This window comes from Emys orbicularis, chromosome 3 (genome assembly GCF_028017835.1).
Source record: "Emys orbicularis isolate rEmyOrb1 chromosome 3, rEmyOrb1.hap1, whole genome shotgun sequence".
In the NCBI taxonomy this organism is placed as follows: domain Eukaryota; kingdom Metazoa; phylum Chordata; order Testudines; family Emydidae; genus Emys; species Emys orbicularis.
Window position 1 is genome coordinate 49191935 of NC_088685.1, and position 24340 is coordinate 49216274.

The 24340-nt window shown below is 40.7% G+C and overlaps 1 protein-coding gene across 1 annotated transcript in view; it reads left to right on the forward strand.

The window, feature by feature from the left end:
- Positions 1-24340, forward strand: part of HCRTR2 (hypocretin receptor 2) — a 62563-nt gene that overhangs the window by 29868 nt on the left and 8355 nt on the right. Inside the window, exons 2-5 of the mRNA XM_065402071.1 lie at positions 5361-5539; positions 7087-7330; positions 15391-15506; positions 23299-23519. Coding sequence (XP_065258143.1) covers positions 5361-5539; positions 7087-7330; positions 15391-15506; positions 23299-23519 — 760 coding nt within the window. The remainder of the gene's footprint in view (positions 1-5360; positions 5540-7086; positions 7331-15390; positions 15507-23298; positions 23520-24340) is intronic.

The window sequence follows — 24340 nt, forward strand, 5'->3', positions numbered from 1 at the left end:
GAAGGAAACACATTGAATGAGAGGTTAGCTGGACCCTTCTGAAGTGTTACTGAACTGGTTTAGAATTAGTGTCTAGATCACACACTAACAGCAGAAGCATAGTAGAAGTCAATGGAGGGACTATAGCCCATACTCTGTGTGATGATAGCAGTCTAAACCTTGGCGGAGCTGGCAGCTGCATTTTACATTAGCCTGGAGTCTTCATGTTGTTTTCAAATTCAACTTCATATACAATGTACTACAGTAATCAAGTATGTAGCATTGCACAACTATAATTAAAATATCCCAGGACATTTAAAACTGCTGGGAGCACATCTCTTGTTGTAGAACACAGGATCTAAAAGCCCCACTTTACTGTCACATCTGAGATTTTGTAATAGAATGTAATGAAGTATCTGAAGCCTTTTTTACTCACACAATATGGACTTCAGACTATCTTTCTTAAATTTAATCTTTGGTATGGATTTGTTGTGCACTTGTAAATTCTAGTCAAATCCCTCATGAGATTTCCCTGTAAGCCATTTTCTCTGTACTCATAAATATTTTCTGGCAAAATTTGCATTCGTCCCGAGTAATCTATTTCCCTTCATTGTGCTCCCCTTGAAGACAGTGAAGTTTTTTGCATTCTGTGTGAATTATGGCTGGAATCCACAATGTATCTCCTCACCAAACTTCAAACTCAGTGCAATCAACCCTCTTCAAAACAGTCTTACGATGGATTCATTTGATAGAGCTACAGCGCATCTTCTAAACAGGGCACAGCATGGTAACTCATTATAGTTTCCAAGCTTTTACTGACACTATGTGGCAAAGATAAGAACAGCAATCACTTTGAATTGAGTTCCTTTTAGATCGTGTTTCTTTTTGTAAAATCAAAACTAAAACAGAGCAAAAAAAATTGCAAGGGAGATTCGAGTGGAGTAGCACTGAGATGTTTACAGATTGGGTAGGATTGTGGTTTCAAAGGGAACTTCTCTCATTTACTTATTCCTTTTCCTACCTTTTTTCTCTCCTTTTTGAATCTCTTCTCCTCTTGTCTTTTTTCCCATCTGAAACTCTCTTCCCTCTCCACTTTCTCTGTCTCTCCCAACTTTTTCTTTTGCACTGCAATATGTCTAGGGCTGTTTGAAAGGCTTGTATATAACATTAAATCATGGTTTGTTCAGGGATCTTTTTATTGTTTCAGTCATCATCAGGGATCCTAGTTTTGCATGATAAAAAACTCTAAATTCTCTGATTAAAAAAACCCATAAAAGTCTGTGTTTTTCTGCAATTAAAATGAAATGCTTAACTTTAGTTTCCCTGGCCACAGTATCTATAGTGTGACAAAGTTCCTCCTCTATCTTGGTGGGTCCTGCGCTTATTGGCGGATTTTCTTGCCTCAGAGATTCACCATGTGGGTTGGGGAACAGCCCAGAGACCTTCCCCTCTGGAAGAACCCACAGTCCAGGTCAGTTAGGAGGTTTGAGGGGAACCCGGGCCCGCCCTCTACTCCGGGTTCCAGCCCAGGGCCCTGTGGACTGCAGCTGTCTATAGTACCTCCTGTAACAGCTGCATGACAGCTACAACTCCCTGGGCTACTTCCCCATGGCCTCCTCCAAACACCTTCCTTAGTCTCACCACAGGACCTTCCTCCTGGTGTCTGATAACGCTTGTGCTCCTCAGTCCTCCAGCAGTACACCCTCTCACTCTCAGCTCCTTGCACCTCTTGCTCCCAGCTCCTCACACTCGCACCACAAACTGAAGTGGCTCCATTTTAAAGCCCCGGTGCCCTGATTAGCCTGCCTTAATTGATTCTAGCAGCTTCTTCTTAATTGGCTCCAGGTGTTCTAATTAGCCTGCCTGCCTTAACTGGTTCTAGCAGGTTCCTGATTACTCTAGTGCAGCCGCTGCTCTGGTCACTCAGGGAACAGAAAACTACTCATCCAGTGACCAGTATATTTGCCCTCTACCAGACTCCTGTACCCCACTGGTCTGGGTCTGTCACAATAGGTATAAGTTGAAGAGAATGTTTTATTGATGTACAGTAGAACCCCATTTATCTGAGCCTCCATTATCCTGCTTTCCGTATTAACCAAACCACCTGCTGCGTGCGTACTACCCCCCCCCCCCCCGCATCTTAAAATAAGGGATAGAAATATTTTTGCCAACTCTCCTGATTATCCCAATTTTGATTAGCAGATCTGACCCTGGTCCTAATTCGATTGAATAAATAAGGCTCCACTGTAAATTTAAAGCACATTCAAAAATCAACCTCAAGAGGAGGTTGCACGCATTGAATAAATGTAAATTCCAGTAAAATTTAGTGAATAGTCAATATATGTTTTTATTGTTTCACAAAATGTAAAAACGAAAGATTCTCTGTAAAAATGCAAATTCCATGTTTTCCTATGGCAAATAGATTTCTAGGATCCCTGATCATCATCAGCCAAAGTCCAAACAAGTTTGGTAGAGTTGGATGGATTCTTATTGCATACCTGGTGCCCCCGTCTCCCCAAACAGGACCCTTCCAAATCTTCACTCATCTACAGGCCTCATATTCCTTTCATCTTCATACTATGTGGCTTGGTGCTCTGTGCCCCTACCTAGAGATTCCTCTCCCAGAGGCTTCAGGGAGGCCGGATGGTCACTTTGCCTGTCTTGTACTTTGGGGTTGCTACAGAGTAAGAGCCATTCTCTTCCAACTCCAGAATCCTCGGGGACAGAAGCCACTGCTTTCCCCACCCCACTCCCCAATTGGGAGGGGTGACAAAGATATACTCTCTCAGCTGTACAGCCAGCTGTACACTGCAGTAAGGTCAGATAGCATTACCTAATTCATACCATTCTAGCTTTGAAGTGTCCAAGGGCTTCACTTCCCTAGCATACTACTTTGAGGATTATATGGGTGCTAAGTGCCCCAGTCTCCTTGTAGATCTGGCTGCAGTGGAAGTGGGAAGAAGTTCCCCTATCTATTGGTTAGAGCCTATTCAGTGACATACTGATGTTCTTTTTCGCCTCCCCAGACAAATATTTGTTGGACTGTAAGGCAGAGGCTCTTTCCTGGTAGCCCCACTGAAACTGCAAGATGGCTGGAGACTCTACCCAGCACTCCTTGAAGACCTTGGGCATGGCAGATACCAAGAATGGGTGGGGGGGAGGCAATGTACCTGATACACTTATTAAAGCAGTCAAATTCAGTAAGAAGTAATCTAGAATGCCAGTGCTCAGATTAATGTGCTGGGATCAGTCTTTTCCTCCAAATAGCAGGGTCCAGTTAATGTAATTCTCACAAGCAAAATCCTGGAGGGTATATGTGTCCAGACTTACTCTTCTCTAGGGCACATCTAACAGAGAACATCATCATACACTTGAGCAGGTGGGCAATGACAGCATTTAGAACAGACACCAGTTTAGTGTATTGCTATGTAGATGTAATATATATATTTTTCCAGAGGCTTTTCATTACAACCTCCTGTCAGACATACTAGTTTCCCTTGCACATTTACAAGGGTAGGTTGCTGGGGATCTTGTTAATTATTATGGTAATGCCTGAAGGCTCCAGTCAGGGTCCCATCAGGCTAGACACCACACAAACATAGAAAGGAAGAGGATCTTTGCCCAAAGAACTTACAGGTTAAAAAGACAAGACAGACAAATAGACAACAACTACTAATCAATTTGTCAGAAGTTCAGTCCTTGTAGAGTGCAATTTCTCCCCACTTTGCTGGGATACTTCTATTTTTGTTTAAGGGAAATAACAAAACAAAAGTAAAATTCATATAGCCTGGAGCAGAGGTTCACAATCTTTTTCTTTCTGAGCCCCCCCCCCCCCCCACATGCTATAAAAACTCCATCGCCCATCTGTGCCACAACAACTGGTTTTCTGCATATAAAAGCCAGGGCCGGCGTTGGGGGATAAGCAGGGCAATTGCCTGGTACCCCATGCCACAGGGCCCCCTGTGAAGCTATGTTGCTCAGGGTTTGGCTTCAGTCCCGGGTGGCAGGGCTCAGAGCCCCAGGCTCAGAGCCCCAGGCTTCAGCCCCATCTGGTGGGACTTTGGCTTTCTGCCCTGGGTCCCAGTGAGTCTAACACTGGCCATGCTTGGAGGACCCTCTGAAACCTGCTTGCAGCCCTCCAGGGGGGCCCAGATTCCTGATTGAGAACCACTGACCTACAATACCTTGAGCCTCGATGTTAACACCAGTTAATCTAAAGTGGTGTCAGCAACAATCTTATAAATTTGCATCATTTCTTTAGTGTGAATAAGGCTCATGAGAGAGCATAGTGTGCATTTCCCCTGTAACCTGTTGCATCTCCTCTGCCATAATCTTCATGGTTACCAGCTACAGATACCACAAATACATTGATAGTATGTATCAACTGTTTTTAACCCTACTATTTTTACTTATTTTTGTAATTTAAATTACAAAATACTCTCACTCAAGACTGTGTTCTCCTTAAACCTGAGGTCTGAATGTGTGTTTTAGTGAGCTCAGGACAGAGCTGTCTCCAGACTAAAACTCTGAAATCCTGCTTTGATTATTGGGAGAGTTCAGATTCAGATCTGCACTTCTCATCTAGCTAATATATCTAAATTGGGCCAAACACTGAATCCCTGAAATTAAGGAAAGTTTGGATCCAGCTTGAGATTTGAAGACATGACCCATCTCTGCTCAAGACAGAAGGACATTCTGTGACCAAAGGATTAATACATTTGCTGTGGTGGTAAAATTGTTGAGGTGGTGGATTGGGGACTGTAGGAGTCAGTTTTAAAAGAGGGAATGGAAATCTTTTTAACACTTGAGAAATCAAAAATATTCAGAAACCCAGTCTCTTAGGGTTTTATGTCCTAGGTTATTACACAAAGCTGTTTTTTCTCAAGCTGGTTTCCACAACCTCAATTTTTATTTTGCTAGCTTACTGATTTATTGATTTACTGCACTCAGATGTAGTCAGAGTGATTTACCTGGTTTATAAAGCTTTACAGTTTGGATCAATAGGAAAAACAAACTCATTTCTGGGAGCCTTATATTGTATAAAATTTACTGCATGCTGTTGTACCTGTAATAACATAAATAAAATAAACTGATCTACAGATCAAACCAACAATTCCTAAATTCTAGTCTGTGGAGAATTGATTGGTCACATGACTTTGGCTCCTCCTTGTTTCTAGCTATTTCTCCATGCTTCCAGGCTGTTCACTATAAACAAAAATTAGCTGTCCCTACATATTTATATTATTTGACATATTTAAAACCTTCTTCAGAAAATGTTTCTGCATCCTCCGATTACTAGTTGCTCCTGTAAAGTGTTGTCCCATTGAAGTGTTCCTTCCACATGTTGTTTCAAATGTACTAACCCTTCTTTGCAAATTCAGTTTGTATTGCAGTGTGGAAGAACCATCACATGCGGACAGTTACCAACTACTTCATAGTAAACCTCTCGCTGGCTGATGTTCTTGTCACAATCACTTGTCTTCCAGCCACGTTAGTAGTGGATATCACAGAAACTTGGTTCTTTGGGCAGACCCTCTGCAAGGTGATCCCCTATTTACAGGTATTGTTCTCCATACCACTGTTGTTGTCAAAAAGGAACAGTACAGTAGAATCTGCTTAATTGGGACTTCCTAATGGAGGGGATTGACATTGTGATTTAAGAGCTACTCCACTTCCAGTGTCCAACTACATAACATTAAATAAAATACTTTGCTGAATAAATATTATTCTCAGTATTTTTTCTCTTTTTTTTAGGCAATAAACACACTCGGACAGATTCTGTGATTCTCTTCACCTTGTGTAGTCATTTACATCAATGCAAAGTGGACATAAAATATTAAAATATCAGAACAGTGATATTTTGTGCCCACTTTGCATGGACATAATGACTACCCAAGGTGCCGGGTGACAGAGCATCTGGCCCTCTGTAGTTAGAAAGTGGAGTTCAGAATTCCATACGCCTTACTATGTGCTATGTAGAAATAGCCAAACGTCCCTACGGGCAGCGGAAATTGCTCATACTCTCCCAGTTAAACATCAGTTATTGCCATTCACAATTATTAAGTTAAATCAATTCTGAGGCCCTTTTCAGTGAAGTGATTAACAACTGTGCCTTCCTTTTCTCATCAGACTAAATGGGCCAATGGGACATTCCAGTATGGTAAATCTTTGGACCTTTTCACTGGTGTAAATCCAAAGTAACTCAATGGAAATTTAGGTTTACAGTGGTGTAACTGAGGTCAGAATCAAGCCCCCCACCCCCAGTGCACACAACATTCCAAAGGGTGCAGCACGGACCATAGTATTGGACGTGTATAATAGTACCATGAATTGATCCGTGGATATGTGCTGCCCTCTGTTCCACTGGATAGAATCAAAATTGCCCAACTTATTTCAGAGCCCACAACACTGCTACATGAGATTGTTGTTGGTACTTTAACTGTTGGCCTGCACCTGGTTTGGAAGACCCCACTGAATGCAGAAAGGACGTGAAACTGTCACCCAGTGTATTGAGCGGAAGAAAATGAGCAATTGTTTATTGTTTGTAGCCAGTGGAAAAATCCAATGATCCTATTTTTATCAACTACAAACGGATTATTTTTTATGTGACTGTGATTTCCCATTGCCTTTGTGAACATTGGGACGACACAATGAAGATACAGGTTCATAGCACATCGAACGAGATAATGTCTCCTACAAAGCAAGATGTAGCTAGTGGGTTTAAAGCTTTACTTTCATATTGCAAAAATATACGCTTTTACAAATAATGCTTTCAAAGTATAAGACGGATGAGTTTATTCTTATGAGGCCTGATTCTGCCACACTTATTCAAACTGAGTGGTCTGTGAGTTGTCCTGTTGATTCCAATGGGATTACACACAGATTAATGTACTTCTGAAAATGAGTTAGGCTGGCAGACTCAGGCCTATGTGAATTTTGTGACAAGTGATATAAAAAGGGATTTGTTTTTCTTGGAAGAATCACTGTCCAACAGCCCCTGATCATGGGATATCAACTCTAAATAGATTTCTGATGGTGTTGAAAATATAAATTGTATTCAAGGTTAAAAATCAGAAAAGTTTACACAATGTTTCCTTGTTTCCTTAGACTGTGTCAGTCTCTGTGTCTGTACTAACACTTAGCTGCATCGCTTTGGATCGCTGGTATGCAATTTGTCACCCTTTGATGTTTAAAAGCACAGCCAAGAGGGCAAGGAATAGCATTATCGTTATCTGGATTGTGTCCTGCATTATAATGATTCCTCAGGCTATTGTTATGGAGTGCAGCAGTATGTTCCCAGGATTAGCTAACAAAACTATCTTATTCACAGTTTGTGATGAGCAATGGGAAGGTAAGTGTGTTATTGATCATAAGAATGGAACTTATACTGCCGGGAGATAATGAAAATAGCTTGGCATGTTAATATGCAGTAGGGCTGTATCCGCATATCGCAATGCTTTAAGCTCTTTCTTAATTATATGGTGGTTCTTGAAACTACTGGTTTTTAGAAACAATTGCATTCCATCTTCCTCTGTCTTGCTAATGTTCAAAGTAAATTGAAAGCCAAGTTCAGATGGATGTGCAATAAGAGGCTCTCTGTGTCTTGGCCATGTTAATGTTCTCCATTGGAACAAATGTTCCCATCCTGTAATGCTTATCTTTATATAACTCTTATTGATCAAAGGAAGGTAGAAGTGTACAAGGACTGCAGAAATCAGGCCTGCAGAATTTATCTCCAGAGAATAGACCGTTGGTCCATTTTCCTGGGATCCTGACTTTGGCAGTTGTCTGCATTATATAAATTCCTCAGAAATCTCCCAGAATTACAATTCAAATTGCATACAACTACAGAATTTATAAACCTGCCAGCAATATAGGAAGCAGTTCATTCCACAGTTTGGAATTTGGCCTGGACAGCATTACTAACGTTATTTGGAAAATATGATCTATTACAAATGATTGCATCCAAAAAGTATAAATCAGTCCTTCCAGATTACTCTTGCACTGAGCAGTGTTGGAAGTTGGGCTACTTTCATGTAGTCCAACTTCCTGTTGCAGTTAGTCCTGGCCACTTCCTGGAACTATTGGGGTTCAACTCTGGTGGGCCCTGGAATAATTCCAGCACTAATAGTGCATGTGAGTTGCGCACTGAGACTCTGACACTGTATACAGTCACTACCATAATAATACAATTATTCACACTTGGGAAAGTAATGGCAGGATTGCCAAGACATAGCTAAAAGAAACTTGGTTAACAGCTTCAAGTCAGACTAAAATACAATCAGATTGTCTCTCAAGGTTGTAATTTTTTTTAAAAAGTTGTCCATCACTGTGATCAGTTTTGTTACATTGTAATCAGATTGTGTTTTCATGTATTATTGTAATTGGTTACTTTAAGCAACGTTGGGCATTAACTGATGAGGGCTCTCTGATGTGATGTTTTGAAGGTTCCATCTTGGTCCTGGTATAATAATTGAGCCTAATTGTTAACTCAAATTGTAAAAAGTGTGTAACAATTCATAAGATATCACAGTAACCTATAACAATAAATGTTAATGGAAAAGGTACAAAAGGATGTCTCAAAGACTGGATTAGTCTAGACCACCGGTGGGCAACCTGCAGCCCACGGGCTGCATGCAGCCCATCAGGATAAGCTGATTGTGGGGCACGAGACATTTTGCTGACATTGACCATCCGCAGGCATGGCCCCCCACAGCTCCCAGTGGCCACGGTTCGCCGTTCCCGGCCAATGGGAGCTGCGGGAAGTGGTGAGCCAGAGGGATGTGCTGGCCGCCGCTTCCCGCAGCTCCCATTGTGGGGGGCCGTGCCTGCAGATGGTCAATGTCAGCAAAATGTCTTGTGGCCCACAATCAATCAGCTTATTCTGATGGGCCGCAGGTTGCCCACCACTGGTCTAGACAGAAAAGTCTTTTAATATAACCCAGGGAGTGTATTAAAATCATGCCAGTGTAAGCCAAATGTGGAACTGATCATTAATAAACCAAAGTTGGAATGTAGGAAATTAGGCCTAACTGGTGGACAAAATAATATGGGGATGGGCTATTCTACCCATCACTCCCTTTGGAGTCCTAAAAAAAAATACTTTGGTGGATGAATGAAAAGCTGTTTAATAGCAACTATTGGCTGAAGGACAAGTAAACTAGAAGAGCAAGCTTTACCATTATGGCTGCCACCCCCACCATCTCCTGGGACCCATGTAACATAGTTGAGCCTTTATTGTCCTAATTCTGAAAAATGTCCTAACTAGACCAGGCCAAAGAGAGAGACCCAGATGACATCATGACCTCCACTGGCTCCAGCTAAATCCCAACCGCCACCTGGAATGCAGGATTTTGTCATCCTTCCCCCTTGTGTGTCCATTTCCTTCCCCACCTTATTTCTTCTCTTTCCTTCCCCTCTCTGCATTCTGGCTGGGAAGTGTGTAGCTTGGTTGGCCAAGACTGCATATTGTGCAACACTGCTGTAATCCTGTGACCAAAAAGATGTCTAGAAGCAATGCCCTAAATAACCCAATGCTGTTATACGTTGGCCAAGTCAGGATGGGATTTTAGCAACAGCAGCAATGACAGCTCCAGCGCATCTCAACTAACTTCTTCTCTTTCCCCCACAAGGACAATTGTTACCAACTTTAACACCAAAGACTCTCAGATAGAGGTGGAGGTGTTTCGTGTTCCTTAAGAACATTCTCTACAGCTAAAGGGAAGAGGGAACAAGGGGCACTGCTAAAATAAAAGCCTTATTCAACACTTTACATTTAATGTTTGCCATGGTACTAAGCAGACTGAGGTCTCTGTATACCAAACCCTGCACCTTGTTTGAAACTGTTTAATGTTGGACAGTGGCAGGGTCAAGTTAACACCTTTGACTCTTTGGGCCCATTCATTCCATCAAAATTAATACAATGGTCCCCCTCTCTTGTGTATGCAGGGCCATTGGAGGGCCATGGTGTTTTCAGTATGTTGATGATACCAACTCCAGTTCTCTATCTCTTCCAACCCAGCCACTTCTCTTCAATTCCTTAGCCAGAGGGGCAGAGATGAGAGCTGGCTGGCTCAATCCAGATAAAACTGCAGTGAGTTTCATAGGAGGAGGGAAACGTCAGCAGATGTGGCATGAATGATACCAGCACTTTTAACTGAGGGAGCACGCTTGTCATTTGTTACTAGCTTTCTCCATCTGAGGACATTTTTGGAAATATTCATCTCCCCTGGAGATCCTAATTGTTGCTTATAATTGCAGACCTGACTATCATAATCCATGACTTTGTCTCTTCAAGTTTAGATCTACACGTTAAATCAACCCAGAAATAGAAAATGATAAAAAAAAAATGCAGCAGCTCAATAATTATATAGGGTATCTTGCCAGCAGCACATAATGTCAGTGTTCCAGGATCTGCACTGGCAGCCTGTTGGTTTCCAAGAGAAATGTAAAGTGTTGATATTAATCTGTAGGGCCCTAAATGGCTCGGGAGCAACCTACTCTAGAGTCTGCTTCTCACCCCATGCCTGGCTGCTGCGCTGCAGATGTAATCCACAGAGTCTCGTGAGCTGCAGCCCCCTCAGTAGAAATGATAGGGAGCTGCCTGGAGAGCATTCTCCAAAAAGGGCCTCATAGTATGTAATTAACTCCCTCCTTTGATCCAGAATCTGCTGACCTTCGTGGTAGGTTCCAAAGCCTGCCACATTTGGCAGGCTTTGAGTAAGGTAGGAAGGGACTTGACAATGGTGGTATTTGTGCATAGAACAAGGTTTGGTTTGTATCTGAATAATTTCTGATAGTTGTTTTCAGGTTTGGGGTGAGGGGAAGTTGCTATCTTTATTTCTTATGTGATTGTACTGTTAATGATGTCAAAGGTGCCTCATCTCCACGACAGTATTTTAATCTGGGTATAAAATATAAAACATGCCTGGAAGTTTTTTGAAACCAGAAGCTTTTTTCATTCCACATAAAGATCACACAATCCTAGTTTGTACTGCTGTCTTTTCCATGAAATTATACATCTAACCATAGGACATTCACTTCCATCAAACAGAAGTCATACACCATTGAAATTTGATGATGTCATCTCAGTGCTAATTAGTCTACTGGCAAACAGTAGATACACCTAAAATAATAATCCTCTCACTACTCTATTTTGGTCAGCACCTTCCCACAATGGCTTGAACTCCTTCACAATGAACAATGAGTGGCAACCTCTATTAATAGATCTCTGTGTGTGCCTATTGGAGTATTGCTTGTAACTGCAAGGGGTGCAGTAGCTCAGCCTCTGTCAACATCCAAGTTCTTTCTAATTGCTTCAGGCTTTCACTCCAGAATAAGAGGAACATTCACGGCCAACTCTAGGCTGAGGATTTTTCAGGCCTAGCCCGGACTAATAATAATAATGTATTTGGGAATGCAAAAGAGTCCCACCTATGAACTGTGTGGAGTCACTTAAGAAACCTGTTTTGACCATGGGTTTTATAACAGTCCATAGTTACCATATGATGAATGTGATGATAAAGACCCACAATTAAAGAAATGTAAATTAAAATGGCTCCACCATGTGTCCAAATCAGCTAACCACACTCTTTTGGTGCTGTTGATAAAAAGGTTAGCAGACAATGTTAGCTAACCAACCCCCCTCCAAGCACTCAAGAGCATATGGAGAGAATCCTCTCTGACGCTGCATGGGTGAAGGGAAGACTTTGGGTTCCTTTTCCTCCTAGGTTACTCACAGTACAGGACAGCATTCTGCCCTCCAAATCTGAACACTGTAACAAAATGGGAAGTCACTAGATGGCACTATTAAAGATAAGGTTATAAATTCTGTTTTATCTGAATGTTTAGCAGTTAACACTTAAAATAAATGCTTATTGTCAGCTGTGGTGCAGGGTTTGGGGTTTTGTTTTTTGATTCTGAGAATTGTCCAGTAAAGCTTGTTCCCTGGCTAAGCCCTCTCAAATTAACTTTCTCAGAGGCTGCCTACAGCAATGTAAAACATTGCTTTACATGGGGCAACATCAAGAAGTTTGCTAGAATTCTGATGTCCAAAATGAAATTGGCAAAAAATGAATCTGAGGATTGGAAAAGTTCCAGCAGCATCCACAGCTTGTTTTCAAGGGACCCTGAAATGCAAAAATGAGGAGGAACAATAATGTTACATGTTGATATGTATTGAAGAGAGAGGTTTATATATGTATATGTATGTGTAAGTGTGTGTGTATGTACACGCACGCACATGCATGCATGTAACTTGGCCATGTCAGCTGAGGGCACACCTCTGTCACTGATCTGCTGCAATTATGAATACACAACAAGGGCGCATTACTTTAGATTTGAATATGTCACCTCACTTTTTGCATGCTGTAAATTCTGCAGTGGAGTACAAGATACAAATGAACCCCTAGAATTATGTATCACAGAGTTAAAGTTCAGGAGTACTTGTGGCACCTTAGAGACTAACAAATTTATTAGAGCATAAGCTTTCGTGGGCTACAGCCCACTTCTTCGGATGCATATAGAATGGAACATATATTGAGGAGATATATATACACACATACAGAGAGCATGAACAGGTGGGAGTTGTCTTACCAACTCTGAGAGGCCAATTAAGTAAGAGAAAAAAAAAAACTTTTGAAGTGATAATCAAGATAGCCCAGTACAGACAGTTTGATAAGAAGTGTGAGAATACTTACAAGGGGAGATAGATTCAATGTTTGTAATGGCTCAGCCATTCCCAGTCCTTATTCAATCCTAAATTGATTGTATCTAGTTTGCATATCAATTCCAGCTCAGCTGTCTCTCGTTGGAGTCTGTTTTTGAAGTTTTTCTGTTGTAAAATAGCCACCCGCAGGTCTGTCATTGAATGACCAGACAGGTTAAAGTGTTCTCCCACTGGTTTTTGAGTATTATGATTCCTGATGTCAGATTTGTGTCCATTAATTCTTTTGCGTAGAGACTGTCCGGTTTGGCCAATGTACATGGCAGAGGGACATTGCTGGCACATGATGGCATATATCACATTGGTAGATGTGCAGGTGAAGTTGTTGGCTAAAGACTATATGTTTGATAATTCCAGAAATGATAATGTGTGGGGCAAACTTACCAAAAGTCCATGAAAAGCTGATAAATCAGAGAGCTGAGCCACGTCCTCTGTAATATCATCACTAGATCATCACCATTTCTATCCCACTACTTTTGTTCTAACCTGTCCTTTCAGACCCTTCCTCCATTCCCATCGAACAGGCTGTCCATCTCTCATTCCTCAAATCCAAAGACCTTTCATTCCATTTCTCCCCCCCCCCACACGCACACCAGTTGAGTGATAGGTGGAGTGGGGTGAGACTCTGCATCTGTCATCAAGGATCTCAGGTGTGAGATAAGCACATTGGCAAGTACCATCTCCTCATTCTACCCCCATGAATGCTTTTGAGTTTTCACCCCTCTTTTCAGCAAAGGGGGTTAGACATGGTGATCTTCCCGTTCTCCTTGCAGAGGGGACCACCACACCTGTGTATCCCGCCTTCCTGTCTGAAAGCCCATGTAGTGGGCCATCTAAGATAAGGACTTTTCTCTCCCCCTTGCCATTCCCCACCCCTGGCTTGTGTGGGAAGGATCGGTGTTTTCAGTTAGGCAGCTGAAATGTCACCACTGATCTTTATGCAGAACACTGATGGATGTTCCCACTCAGCACCAGTCTGAGTATGGTGGCAGGGACTAAACCATCTGATAAATGACCAGCATCCCAGACCAGTCCCTCCTCCTGCCTGCTGCAGTAATTACTAGGCAGCTTGAAAGCTTTATTTTAGCTTGAGAAGCTAAACAGATTCAAGCTTCTTAAGTAAAAGCTCTGCAAAGTGCATTGCCCTGGGTGGAGGAGGAACACAGGTTTCCTTTGATGTTCAGCCGCTAGCACTTTGCAGGTGGCTGAACTTCAAAGGAGAATGCTGGCTTCTTCCTCCAGCCTGCCCCATCAGTGCTTTGTACTTAGCTGGCCTGCTTTAATGTTTCCATTTTACTCAGACTGCTAAATTGGAAGCCATAAACTCCTGATGATACCTTGCTGCCTGCAGAGCTCGGATGAGGCAGGTGACAATGCCATGGGAGTAGGAAGGATCTATTCTCAGCTTTCTCATTGACCTCCTGTGGTCTCAATAAATCACATAAACTTAATTTCTCCCGCTGTGAAAGGTGAATGAGGGTATTTCCCTGTCTCACAGGAGTATTGTGAGGCTTAATTCATTTAAATTCATCATGTGTAAAGATGAGATCATGGCAGCTAAACAAGTGCAAATTATCATTAACAATAAAATAAATGTTCAAACTACTAGGGAAAAGGTGTTGATGGTATAATTGATGTGAGCTCCACAAACCAAAACATGCAGGGTACACTTACAGGACTTGACAGGTGGTAATAAAGGATACTCAAGAAAGAGTGTGCAGCATTAAAGTGGCACTATTATATACTTAACACCTAAGTGCCACAATTCAGAGTACATCTTATAAATTTATCTCAGGAGCAGAAAGACATCCTTATCTGTCTACCTTAAGTACTTATATGCCCTCATCGCTATCTCAGTACCTGAACACCTTACAGTCTTGAATGTATTTATCCTCACAACATGCCTGTGTGGTAGGAAAATTCTGTTATCCCCATTTTACAGATGGAGAACTGTGGCAGAGAGACTATGTGGTGTAGTATTGCACTCAAGGGGGATGTGATTTCTAAAGCATGCTAACATGTTAGTGCATTAACAGGGTCTGTGGAGACCCTGCTGGTGCTGTTTGAAAAAATGCTACGTTAAAGAGCACAAAGGAGCCTTTGGTGTGTACCATCAAGGGCTACACAGACCAGTTAATACACAATATGTTAGTGCACTTTAGAAACCACATGCCCATAGGGTGTGTAGATAAGCCCTAAGTGACATGCCCACAGTCGCACATGATGTCTGTGGCAGCGCAGGGACTTGAGCATGGGTCTCCCGTGGCCCAGGCTAGCACCTGAGCATTAGACCATGCTTCCTCTCAATGATGTATTAAATTACAATATTCAGTGCAGACAGAGCATTGTAACAAACTGATAGAGTTATTATCTAAAAGCTGGATAACAGCTTTTAGATAATAGCATCCTGTATTGATTAAAAATTAACACACATGTAACAAAGGAATGTGACATAGCACTTCACACACCAATGTGACATACTACTATGCAGCAAAAGCCTGTTTAAAATATATGAATAGGATGAATCTAAAAGCAATGGACTAATTTCTGCCATCAGATGCATGTATATATCTCCCATTATAATCAATGCGGCCTGCACTTGAGTATCTGCAGGTATAATGTGACTTAAGTAATTTTTAAACTATATTTGTATGTACATTCTTTTTCTATTTTGATTCTCTTTCCAGGTGAGGTCTACCCCAAAATGTATCACACCTGTTTTTTTCTGGTGACATACGTGGCACCGCTGTGTCTTATGGTGTTGGCCTATTTACAAATATTTCGAAAACTATGGTGCCGCCAGGTAAGTCATTGATTTATATGGCTTATTATGTTTGTCTATTTGAATAGACAACCTTTTTCTCCATAAATTCCATAATGCCACTCAGGACCTGATCAATACACCCTTTTGTACCCAACAAACTTCAATAGCAGTTTTGGGTGTGCAATTATGGAAGACTAGGATGCAGACTATTTCATTTATTAATGACGGCAGCCAAGCAGAATGAAAAACTATTTGTGCTCGAGTCTAGGGGAGCCATCTAGGACATGGAGGATTTAGGGGACAGAGGAAGCAAAAAGATCAATTAAGGGAAGAAGATGGATCCCCAGCTGTCCTGATTGAAGGTTCCTATTGCGAGAGAATAGCTGTTGAGCTCTGAGGTTGATTTTACAGATATTTTATATCTCCTTGAGCTGCAGAGGTGTATGAAAGTTGCCATTTTTTCTCATTTTGTTAAAAACTCAAAACTGAGCTGAAATTTTTGTAACAGCTCATGTATTTGTTGCTGAAAAATATGCCACCGTTTTCCAGCAATAATGGGCCCAGTCTGAGAAAAGGTTGCCTTAAAAATCTAAAGTTTGCAAATGTGGCCATTTTCTCAAATTTTGCATTGGAGTGACTGGAAAACAGAATAACAGCAACAAAATCACCTGAATAATGGTGTGAAAATTTTCAGAAACATTTTCACCACTTTCATCTAACACTGTGTTGGAGCATCATTTTCAGCACATGAGTACACTGTGCAAATTAGCAGAGGCTTCTTCGCCTGCTGCTGCAATGCTTTACATAGGGCCTGCTAGATCCCTATCCAGTCCCTGCTGCTACCCCATAAAAGACCAATAAAAGTCAGCATTTTGAAGACGTAGGGTGTGAGGTGAGACACTCCATATGGGACTTTCATGTGGGAATCTACCATTTACATCACCACTTAACCATAAATAATTTCCCTCCTGTGATTACTTCTGATGAGATCTGGAGATGGGATGTCCTGTTACAGATATAATATCCACCAGATCAGGGACATAGTACATGCAGCTCCATCTGGATCTATCACGTGTAGACTTAAAATTTTCGAGGGTATGCATGTCAAAACAAAAAATGCATAAAAATCAAAATTTTTCACATATTCCCAGGACATATATTACCAGCAAGGGTTGATGAAATCACAAAAGCACAGCACAGGGGTTTGTGATGTCATTGGTACATGGATTATCCTGGACTCAGATGTTGTTAGGTTTTGGTTTTTTTAACCTTTCTGTTTACAAATGTGTTATCTGTAGTTTTAAGTCTAGCCATGTTCAATGTTCATAATTTAAGATCCTAAAACTTTTTAAATATTTTTTTCAAGTATTTGGGTATTTAATCTTTAGAATAAGAGTGAATCATGTGGACTCCATCCACAAAAGAAATGTTTTTTTGCTAGTTGGCCCTGTTGTTTAAATCAGGTTAACACATTTTTCAGATGCTTTACCTTGTCCACACTGAAAACACATGTGAGGATGATCCCGATTTGAAAATTGATTATGTAGCAAAAAGAAAGCATCACTAAGGTATTGTTGCTACTACTGATGGAGAATTACAGATGTAAGTTTTCCAAGTGTAGATGTAGTCAAAGTGTACAAGGGGTCATATTAAGGGAAATTAAAACCACTCACATCTATTAATGACTGAATTGGCTTGCAGACATCAGGCATCCTTCTAAGTGAGGTAGGTGTGCCACAATCTATTTTTAGTGTAATTGAAATGCATTGTTCTGAATTAGGGCTGTCAAACGATTAAAAAAAATTATCACGATTAATTGCGCAATTAAACAATAAGAGAATATCATTTATTTAAATATTTTTGGGTGTTTTGTACATTTTCAAATATATTGATTTCAATTAAAACACTGAATACGAAGTATGCAGTGCTCACTTTATATTTATTTTTATTACAAATATTTGCACTGTAAAAAAACAAAAGAAATAGTATTTTTCAATTCACCTAATACAAGTACTGTAGTGCAATCTCTTTATCATGAAAGTTGAACCTAGAAATGTAGAATTATGTACAAAATAATAACTGGATTCAAAAATAAAACAATGTAAAACTTTAGAGTCTACAAGTCCAGTCAGTCCTACTTCTTGTTCAGCCAATCACTCAGACAAAAAAGTTTGTTTACATTTGCAGGAGATAATGTTTTCCGCTTCTTGTTTACAATGTCACTTGAAAGTGAGAACAAGCGTTCACATGGCAGTGTTGAAGCTGGTGTCACAAGATATTGATGTGCCAGATGTGCTAAAGATTGATATGTCCCTTCATGCTTCGATCACCATTCCAGAAGTCATGCGTCCATGCTGATAACGGGTTCTACTTGATAACGATCCAAAGCAGTGCGAACTGGCGGATGTTCTTTTTTCATCATCTGAGTCAGGTGCCACCAGCAGAAGATTGATTTTCTTTTTGTTGTTGTTCGGGTCCTGTAGTTTCTGCATCGGCGTGTTGCTCTCTTAAGACTTCTGAAAGCATGCGCCACACCTCATCCCTCTCAGATTTTTAAACCTTGGGTCAAGTGTTGTCGCTATCTTTAGAAATTTCACATTGGTACCTTCTTTGCATCTTGTCAAATCTGCAGTGAAAGTTTTCTTAAAATGAAAAACGTGCTGGGTCATCATCCGAGACTGCTATAACATTAAGTATATGGCAGAATGTGGGTAAAACAGATCAGGAAACATACAATTCTCCCCCCGAGGAGTTGGATCACAAATTTAATTAATGCATTATTTTTTTAACGAGCATCATCAGCATAGAAGCATGTCCTCTGGAATGGTAGTCGAAGCATGAAGGGTCATATGAATGTTTAGCATATCCGGCATGTAAATACTTTGCAATGCTGGTTACAAAAGTGCCATGCGAACACCTGTTCTCACTGTCAGGTGACATTAGAAATAAGAAGCGGCCAGTAATATATCCCGTAAATGTAAACAAACTTGTTTGTCATAGCAATTGGCTGAACAAGAGTGGACTTGTAGACTCTAAAGTTTAACATTGTTTTGTTTTTGAGTGTAGTTACATAACAAAAAAAAATCTACATTTGTAAGTTGCACTTTCATGATAAAGAGATTGCACTACAGTACTTGTATGAGATGAATTAAAAAATACTATTTCTTTTATCATTTTACAGTGCAAATATTTGTAATAAAAATGATAATATAAAGTGAGCACTGTACACTTTGAATTCTGTGTTGTAATTAAAATCAATATATTTGAAAATGTAGAAAAACATCCAAAAATATTTAATAAATTTCAATTGGTATTCTATTGTTTTAATAGTGCAATTAAAGCTGCGATTAATTGCGATTAATTTTTTTAGTTAATCACATGAGTTAACTGCGATTAATCGATAGCCCTATTCTAAATCTTTGGTAATAGCCCCAAGTAAGGAATCGTGCTGTTTATCAGAATGCCATCTAAATAGTCTGATTACTGCAATGTACCACTGATCTTGCTAGACTTACATGATGAAATTCAAAGTACTAACAGCCAAGGCATTCCCAGGCCTTGACAGAAAACTTCTTGAAGCAGTTTGTTTCAAAATGAGGGCTGTTTCTAAAGTGAATCTTCGGGTGGTTAAAAGTTAGCCTCCATGACTCCCATGACATTCCTATTGTGTTTTACCCTCTGTCTGCTCTCCAAGCTATCGATCATGTCTTTGCTCCCAGTCTTTGCAAACATGGTTTTATCATCTCAGAATTAGGAGCTTTATGGAAGACAAAGGGCAACAGCATCAGAGGCCTGGCTTTCAGATTAACCTACATTGCTTAATAATAGGCAGGCATCCCTCCTGTTCAAAAGGATTTTGTTCCTTTATGAATCATGGAGAAGAGATAAAGCAAGAGCTGAACAATCTCCGTAGGACTGAATGGCTTTATGCTGGACATGCTGACACACATTCAATAATTAGAGAGTCACATACATGTGCTTAGATTTATTGGACCCATTGTGGTTTTGTTTTCAAAATTTTTCCGAGTTTTAAAAGCAGGATTATGATGCTTGCCTTTCCAGCTTGATACACGTGGGATGAAAACAGCAGTTTTACAACTTCTAGTGCCAGTTCTGACCATTCTAAATGCTGATGTAAAGCTTATTTGTGTTCTGCAAATTGTCTCAGCTAAATGTGTCCCTATAATTCATTGGATAGTAATAACTGGGAAAAGTGTGTGTTGTGCTGGTATGTATGTGATTAAAATGTGCATCAGTAGTACGTATGTAAGCCTAGCTTTATTCTCTTCAGGCCGTAGTACTTTTAGCAGCCCAACTGTGAGTATGTATTTTATTTTATTTTATTTTATTTTATTTTATTTTTTGCCTGCAACATCTTATGAATTATTTGCTTATCTCCAAAGTGGACGTAGAACAGGAACAGGTTTCTTTAGGTAAGTTCTCGGTAGTAACTCCTCCAACACCGGGCAGCTTTATAGGATGTACAAGGAGATCAACATTGTACCACAATCTGTATCTATGATCCCCTCTTGCTATTAGAAGCATTTGAAAAGCAGATTGGTCATCTCTAACCACAGACTCATCAATCATGTCTCATGTTTCATTAGAAACAAGTGATACAAAGTCTTGAGGCAAGATTCCATTTCTTTGTATCCAAATTGGATGCAAATATCAATAAAGCTTGTCAGAAAATTTTTGTTGAAATGAAATTTTAATAAAATGAAGAGGAGAGGAAATTGCCAACATATTTGGGGGGGGGGGGTTGTTTGTTTTTCTGATCAGTTCTTGCTATTAATATGATAACTCAGAAAACAAGATAAGATTGAAGTAGAAGGAAAAGCTTCAGTTTTGGAATTAGAAGAACAGAACATCAAAATACTTCCCAGAGCCCAAATTCAGGTTTTTGTGTAGCACCTCTCTGTGTAGTTTCTCTGCAGTGAGATGGAAAACACCCAGTACAATAAATCAGAGTCAATTCTGCCATTAGAGTAGGATAAGTCTCCGGAAATAAGACATACTGATTTCAGATACTAAATTGACAAGACTGTGGATCTTGGCCAAAAGGCTGTGAATCCTCAGTGGTGTGATGTCAGAGTTCAGATTTTATTTCTTGTGTTTATAAAAACACCTGTAATATACTAAATATTATCATGTGTCCCACAGTTCCCTACAACCAACTTCACTGGTTTCCTGTTTGTCATTATGGATCTTCACTGGAAGATTACAGCGAACTTGAATCAAGTTTAAAAAAATAAATAAATCCTAAATTAAGAGCTTGTCTACACAGGGAAATTTTCCAGAGTAAGGTCGGGTGCCAATTTGAAGCATGATAGCTATTCCTCAATAACTCCCCTCATGGAGTTATTAGAAATGGATTAAACTAACCTGGAAAAAAGGCACTCTGATTCCAGAATAGGTATGTCCATACAGGGAGCTATTCTTAAATAATTATTGCAGAATAATGATGCTGGGCACTTTCCCTGCGTAGAAAAAACTTAACTTTAAAAATGTGTATAACAAAGGACTGGATCTTGCAAGCTCTTAAACACGTGCATAACTTTATTCATGTCACTAGTCCTGTTGAAGCCGATGGCACTGCTCACAAGTAAAGCCATGCACATGCATAACAGTTTGCAGAACCAGGGTGTAATATTGCCCTCATATTATAAACCCTCACAGTTCTCAGAAAAAGTCGACCTTTTCATGTGTAGCCTTTCATACTTGGTCTCACCCCTGGAGTATTTTGGGGAAGTTGAAGCAAAATCCTTTTACATGTTTGAATTATGTGAGGGTGAAAAAAAAAAGCCTTTTGGTACATGACAAATTAACTAGTTGGGGGAAATAAACCCAGAAACTCTCTTGCTGAACTTTACAGAATTAGTTGAAACTTTCCAAGTGACCAGTGCTTTAAACAGGTTTAAAATGGAGATATAAACAAGTGGCAAAATATTGAAGATAGAAACAATTGTTCCTGCACAGTTTGACATTTTCATTATATTTGTGCTCATGGATTCTCTGTGAGTGAAGTTCACCTGCAGCTCAGAGGGCCAGCATAAAACCTCCTTGGAGGGGCGATGAAGGAGATGGGGAGAAAACAGTCCCTGCTTTAGAGATAAATGTAAAAATGCCTGCTTTTCACCCTGGCCTCAGTCCTCTTGTATGCTCTCCCACAGCCTGTATACTTACTGAAAACAAAACCAAAGCCTATCTCCTGCGAACAGGGCAGTCAAAGTTTTTAGTCGTGGGGGGATCAGAGAGGGAGAATGTGAGGGGCGGGAGGCTATAAAGGAAAGAGTGAGAAGTAAGGAAGCAGGTGTTGGAAAGGACACTGTGGGGAAGCAGAGAGGAAGAATGGGAGAAGGCTGAGCAGCTGGAAGCTGGAGAGTAGCCATGCTTTGTGTGTGTTTTCAACCCAGAAGGATGACACACAAATTGGGAGTGGGGGCTAGCTTTGCCCTAAGTCTCAGAAAGGAGAAGGCCGACACAAACAAGGATTTTTTTAATCTCATGATCAGCCCAGTTTTATGATTTTTGGAGTCCACCTCATGGATTTTTAATACTTTCGGAGCAATTCTTCTTCTAGGCAGGGACCAACACCTCCTTCACAGGAGACATTAACAAATGCTGAGGAGTTTCTGATGCCCTGCTGCAGGAAATTAAAGCAATGAGACGTGGGCTACCTGGTCTGAAGGAGAACTGGGGAAATAGCGAACTGGGCCCACGTGAGTGCTAGGCAGCAGTGGGGAGTTGACCCAGTGTACTGTGACAGAGGCCCTGACCAGTGTAGCTGGGTCTCTGCAAGAGCCCTTTGCAGTTAGTCAGCTACTTACCCAGAACTTAGATGTCCGAGCTCCACCTGGCCCAGCACCCACTCCCGAGGGATTCAGTGAGTCCATGTCTGCACTGGTGTTGGGACCACGGACCCCCGGCTAGCTGCTCTGACTAAGGAAACGCAATCTTTTCCAACCCCACCCACCACAGGAAGTGAGAGAGCCAAGTTCTCCCATTCAGTCTCCATGGGGTGTCTGTACATGACGAGGTGCCCAACAGATGCACTTTCAGTTAGTCCCATCAAGGCATCAGTCAGAAAGCTGAGGAGGCCAAAATGAGCATCTCTTGCCCCACAGATCGCCTTTATACTCACTGAGAAGCCTTTAACCTGGTGCCCCTTTCCTTTATTCTGTAACCCGTTCTTAGCTAAAATGTCCTTTTTTCACCACACTGTCTGGGTTTTCTACCACTTACCCTCCTTCCTCCATGAGCAGCTTCTCCACCAGCAGGCTCTCTGTGCTTGCCAATCTCCAGAGAGCAATGGTGGGCCAGCACCTACTCATTTAGACATGTCGTGGGATAGCCTAACTTGTCATACATCCTGTTATGATTCCCCCACTCCCCCCAACACATACACACCATTTGCAAATCTCTGTAAGGAATACTCTGGGCAATGACCACAATGCAGAAAAAATAAGTTCACGCCCCCCAATAAATAGAGAGAGCACAGCTGCCTTATGGACACTTAGGACACATCTTTGAAAATGCTATGAGCATATAAAGCCCGGTATGCACACAGTTATGTGCATAGTTCTAAACTTATACAGACAATCCCAGCCATGACTTAGTAATACCTTTTAAAACCTGTTTCTCTTAAATGAACAGCAGTGTTGGATTAAAGTGTTTGACAAGTTACTAAACTGTACTGTGTTATTATGGAGCTTTATTTCAGCCTGTCTATCTTTTTTGTATTAACTCCCTACAATGCTTCTTTTTACATGGTGATGAATTTCCCTTAAACAGCATTAATGAAGATTCCATTGACTATTTACTCTTTTAGATCCCAGGAACTTCCTCAGTAGTTCAAAGAAAATGGAAGCCTCTGCCCTCTTTAGCACAGCCCCGGGGGCTGGGACAATCAACCAAGTCAAGGATTGGTGGGGTAGCAGCTGAAATAAAACAGATTCGAGCCAGGAGGAAAACAGCACGTATGCTAATGGTGGTTCTCTTGGTTTTTGCACTTTGCTATCTACCAATTAGTATCCTCAATGTCTTAAAAAGGTAAAGTTTGTCCACAAGCAGTAAAGAGTTTGGGGAAAGTTTTCTGTCTAAAAGCATTTCTCTATGACATGGTTTGCTATATTCTCTTTTTGTTGTTTTTAGTTTTGAAATAGATACCGACATATTTTACAATAGAGAAACTGAAGCTCAGTGTGCAGCTGTAAGCAAATTGTTAGCTAAACAATTATCAGGGCAGAAATTTGGGGCCAGATTGTAAAACCCGTGTTCATGTTGGCGGTTACTTACTCATGCAAGAAATCTCATTGACCTACACATTCAAACATATTTTTGCGTGAATAGACTCCAGGAGTGCAGTATCTGATGGAGAACACTAGGTGGGTTAGTATTCAGTGGGACTGCCCTGGTGTATGGCATGACTCAGTGTGAGCATGTGTACCAGAATTAAGCCCAAAGGATTGTGTTCTGGTGTTTCACATATTAATAACTGATCTGTATATAACTATGCAGAAATTTACCAAAATCGGGGAAGCGAACAAGCTTTTACTGTTTAACAAACGCAAAAATATAAGGTGTTTCAATTCTTCCAAGCTTGGATGATGCTCCCAGAATATAATAAAAGTAAAAGGAGAATTTTTATGAAGACTTATTATATTGATATCAGAGTAATCAATGAATCAGTAAATAACAGGCAAATCAACGAATTATATGTGTGATTATGTCTGTCAAACAGTATATTCAGTAAACACTCTGTGTTCTATCAGTTCTCTCTCTCTCACTCACACTCACACACACACACACAGAGTGACAAACTGGGGAGAAATTATACTGTCTGACCTCCAATAACATTTATAGCTGCGAAG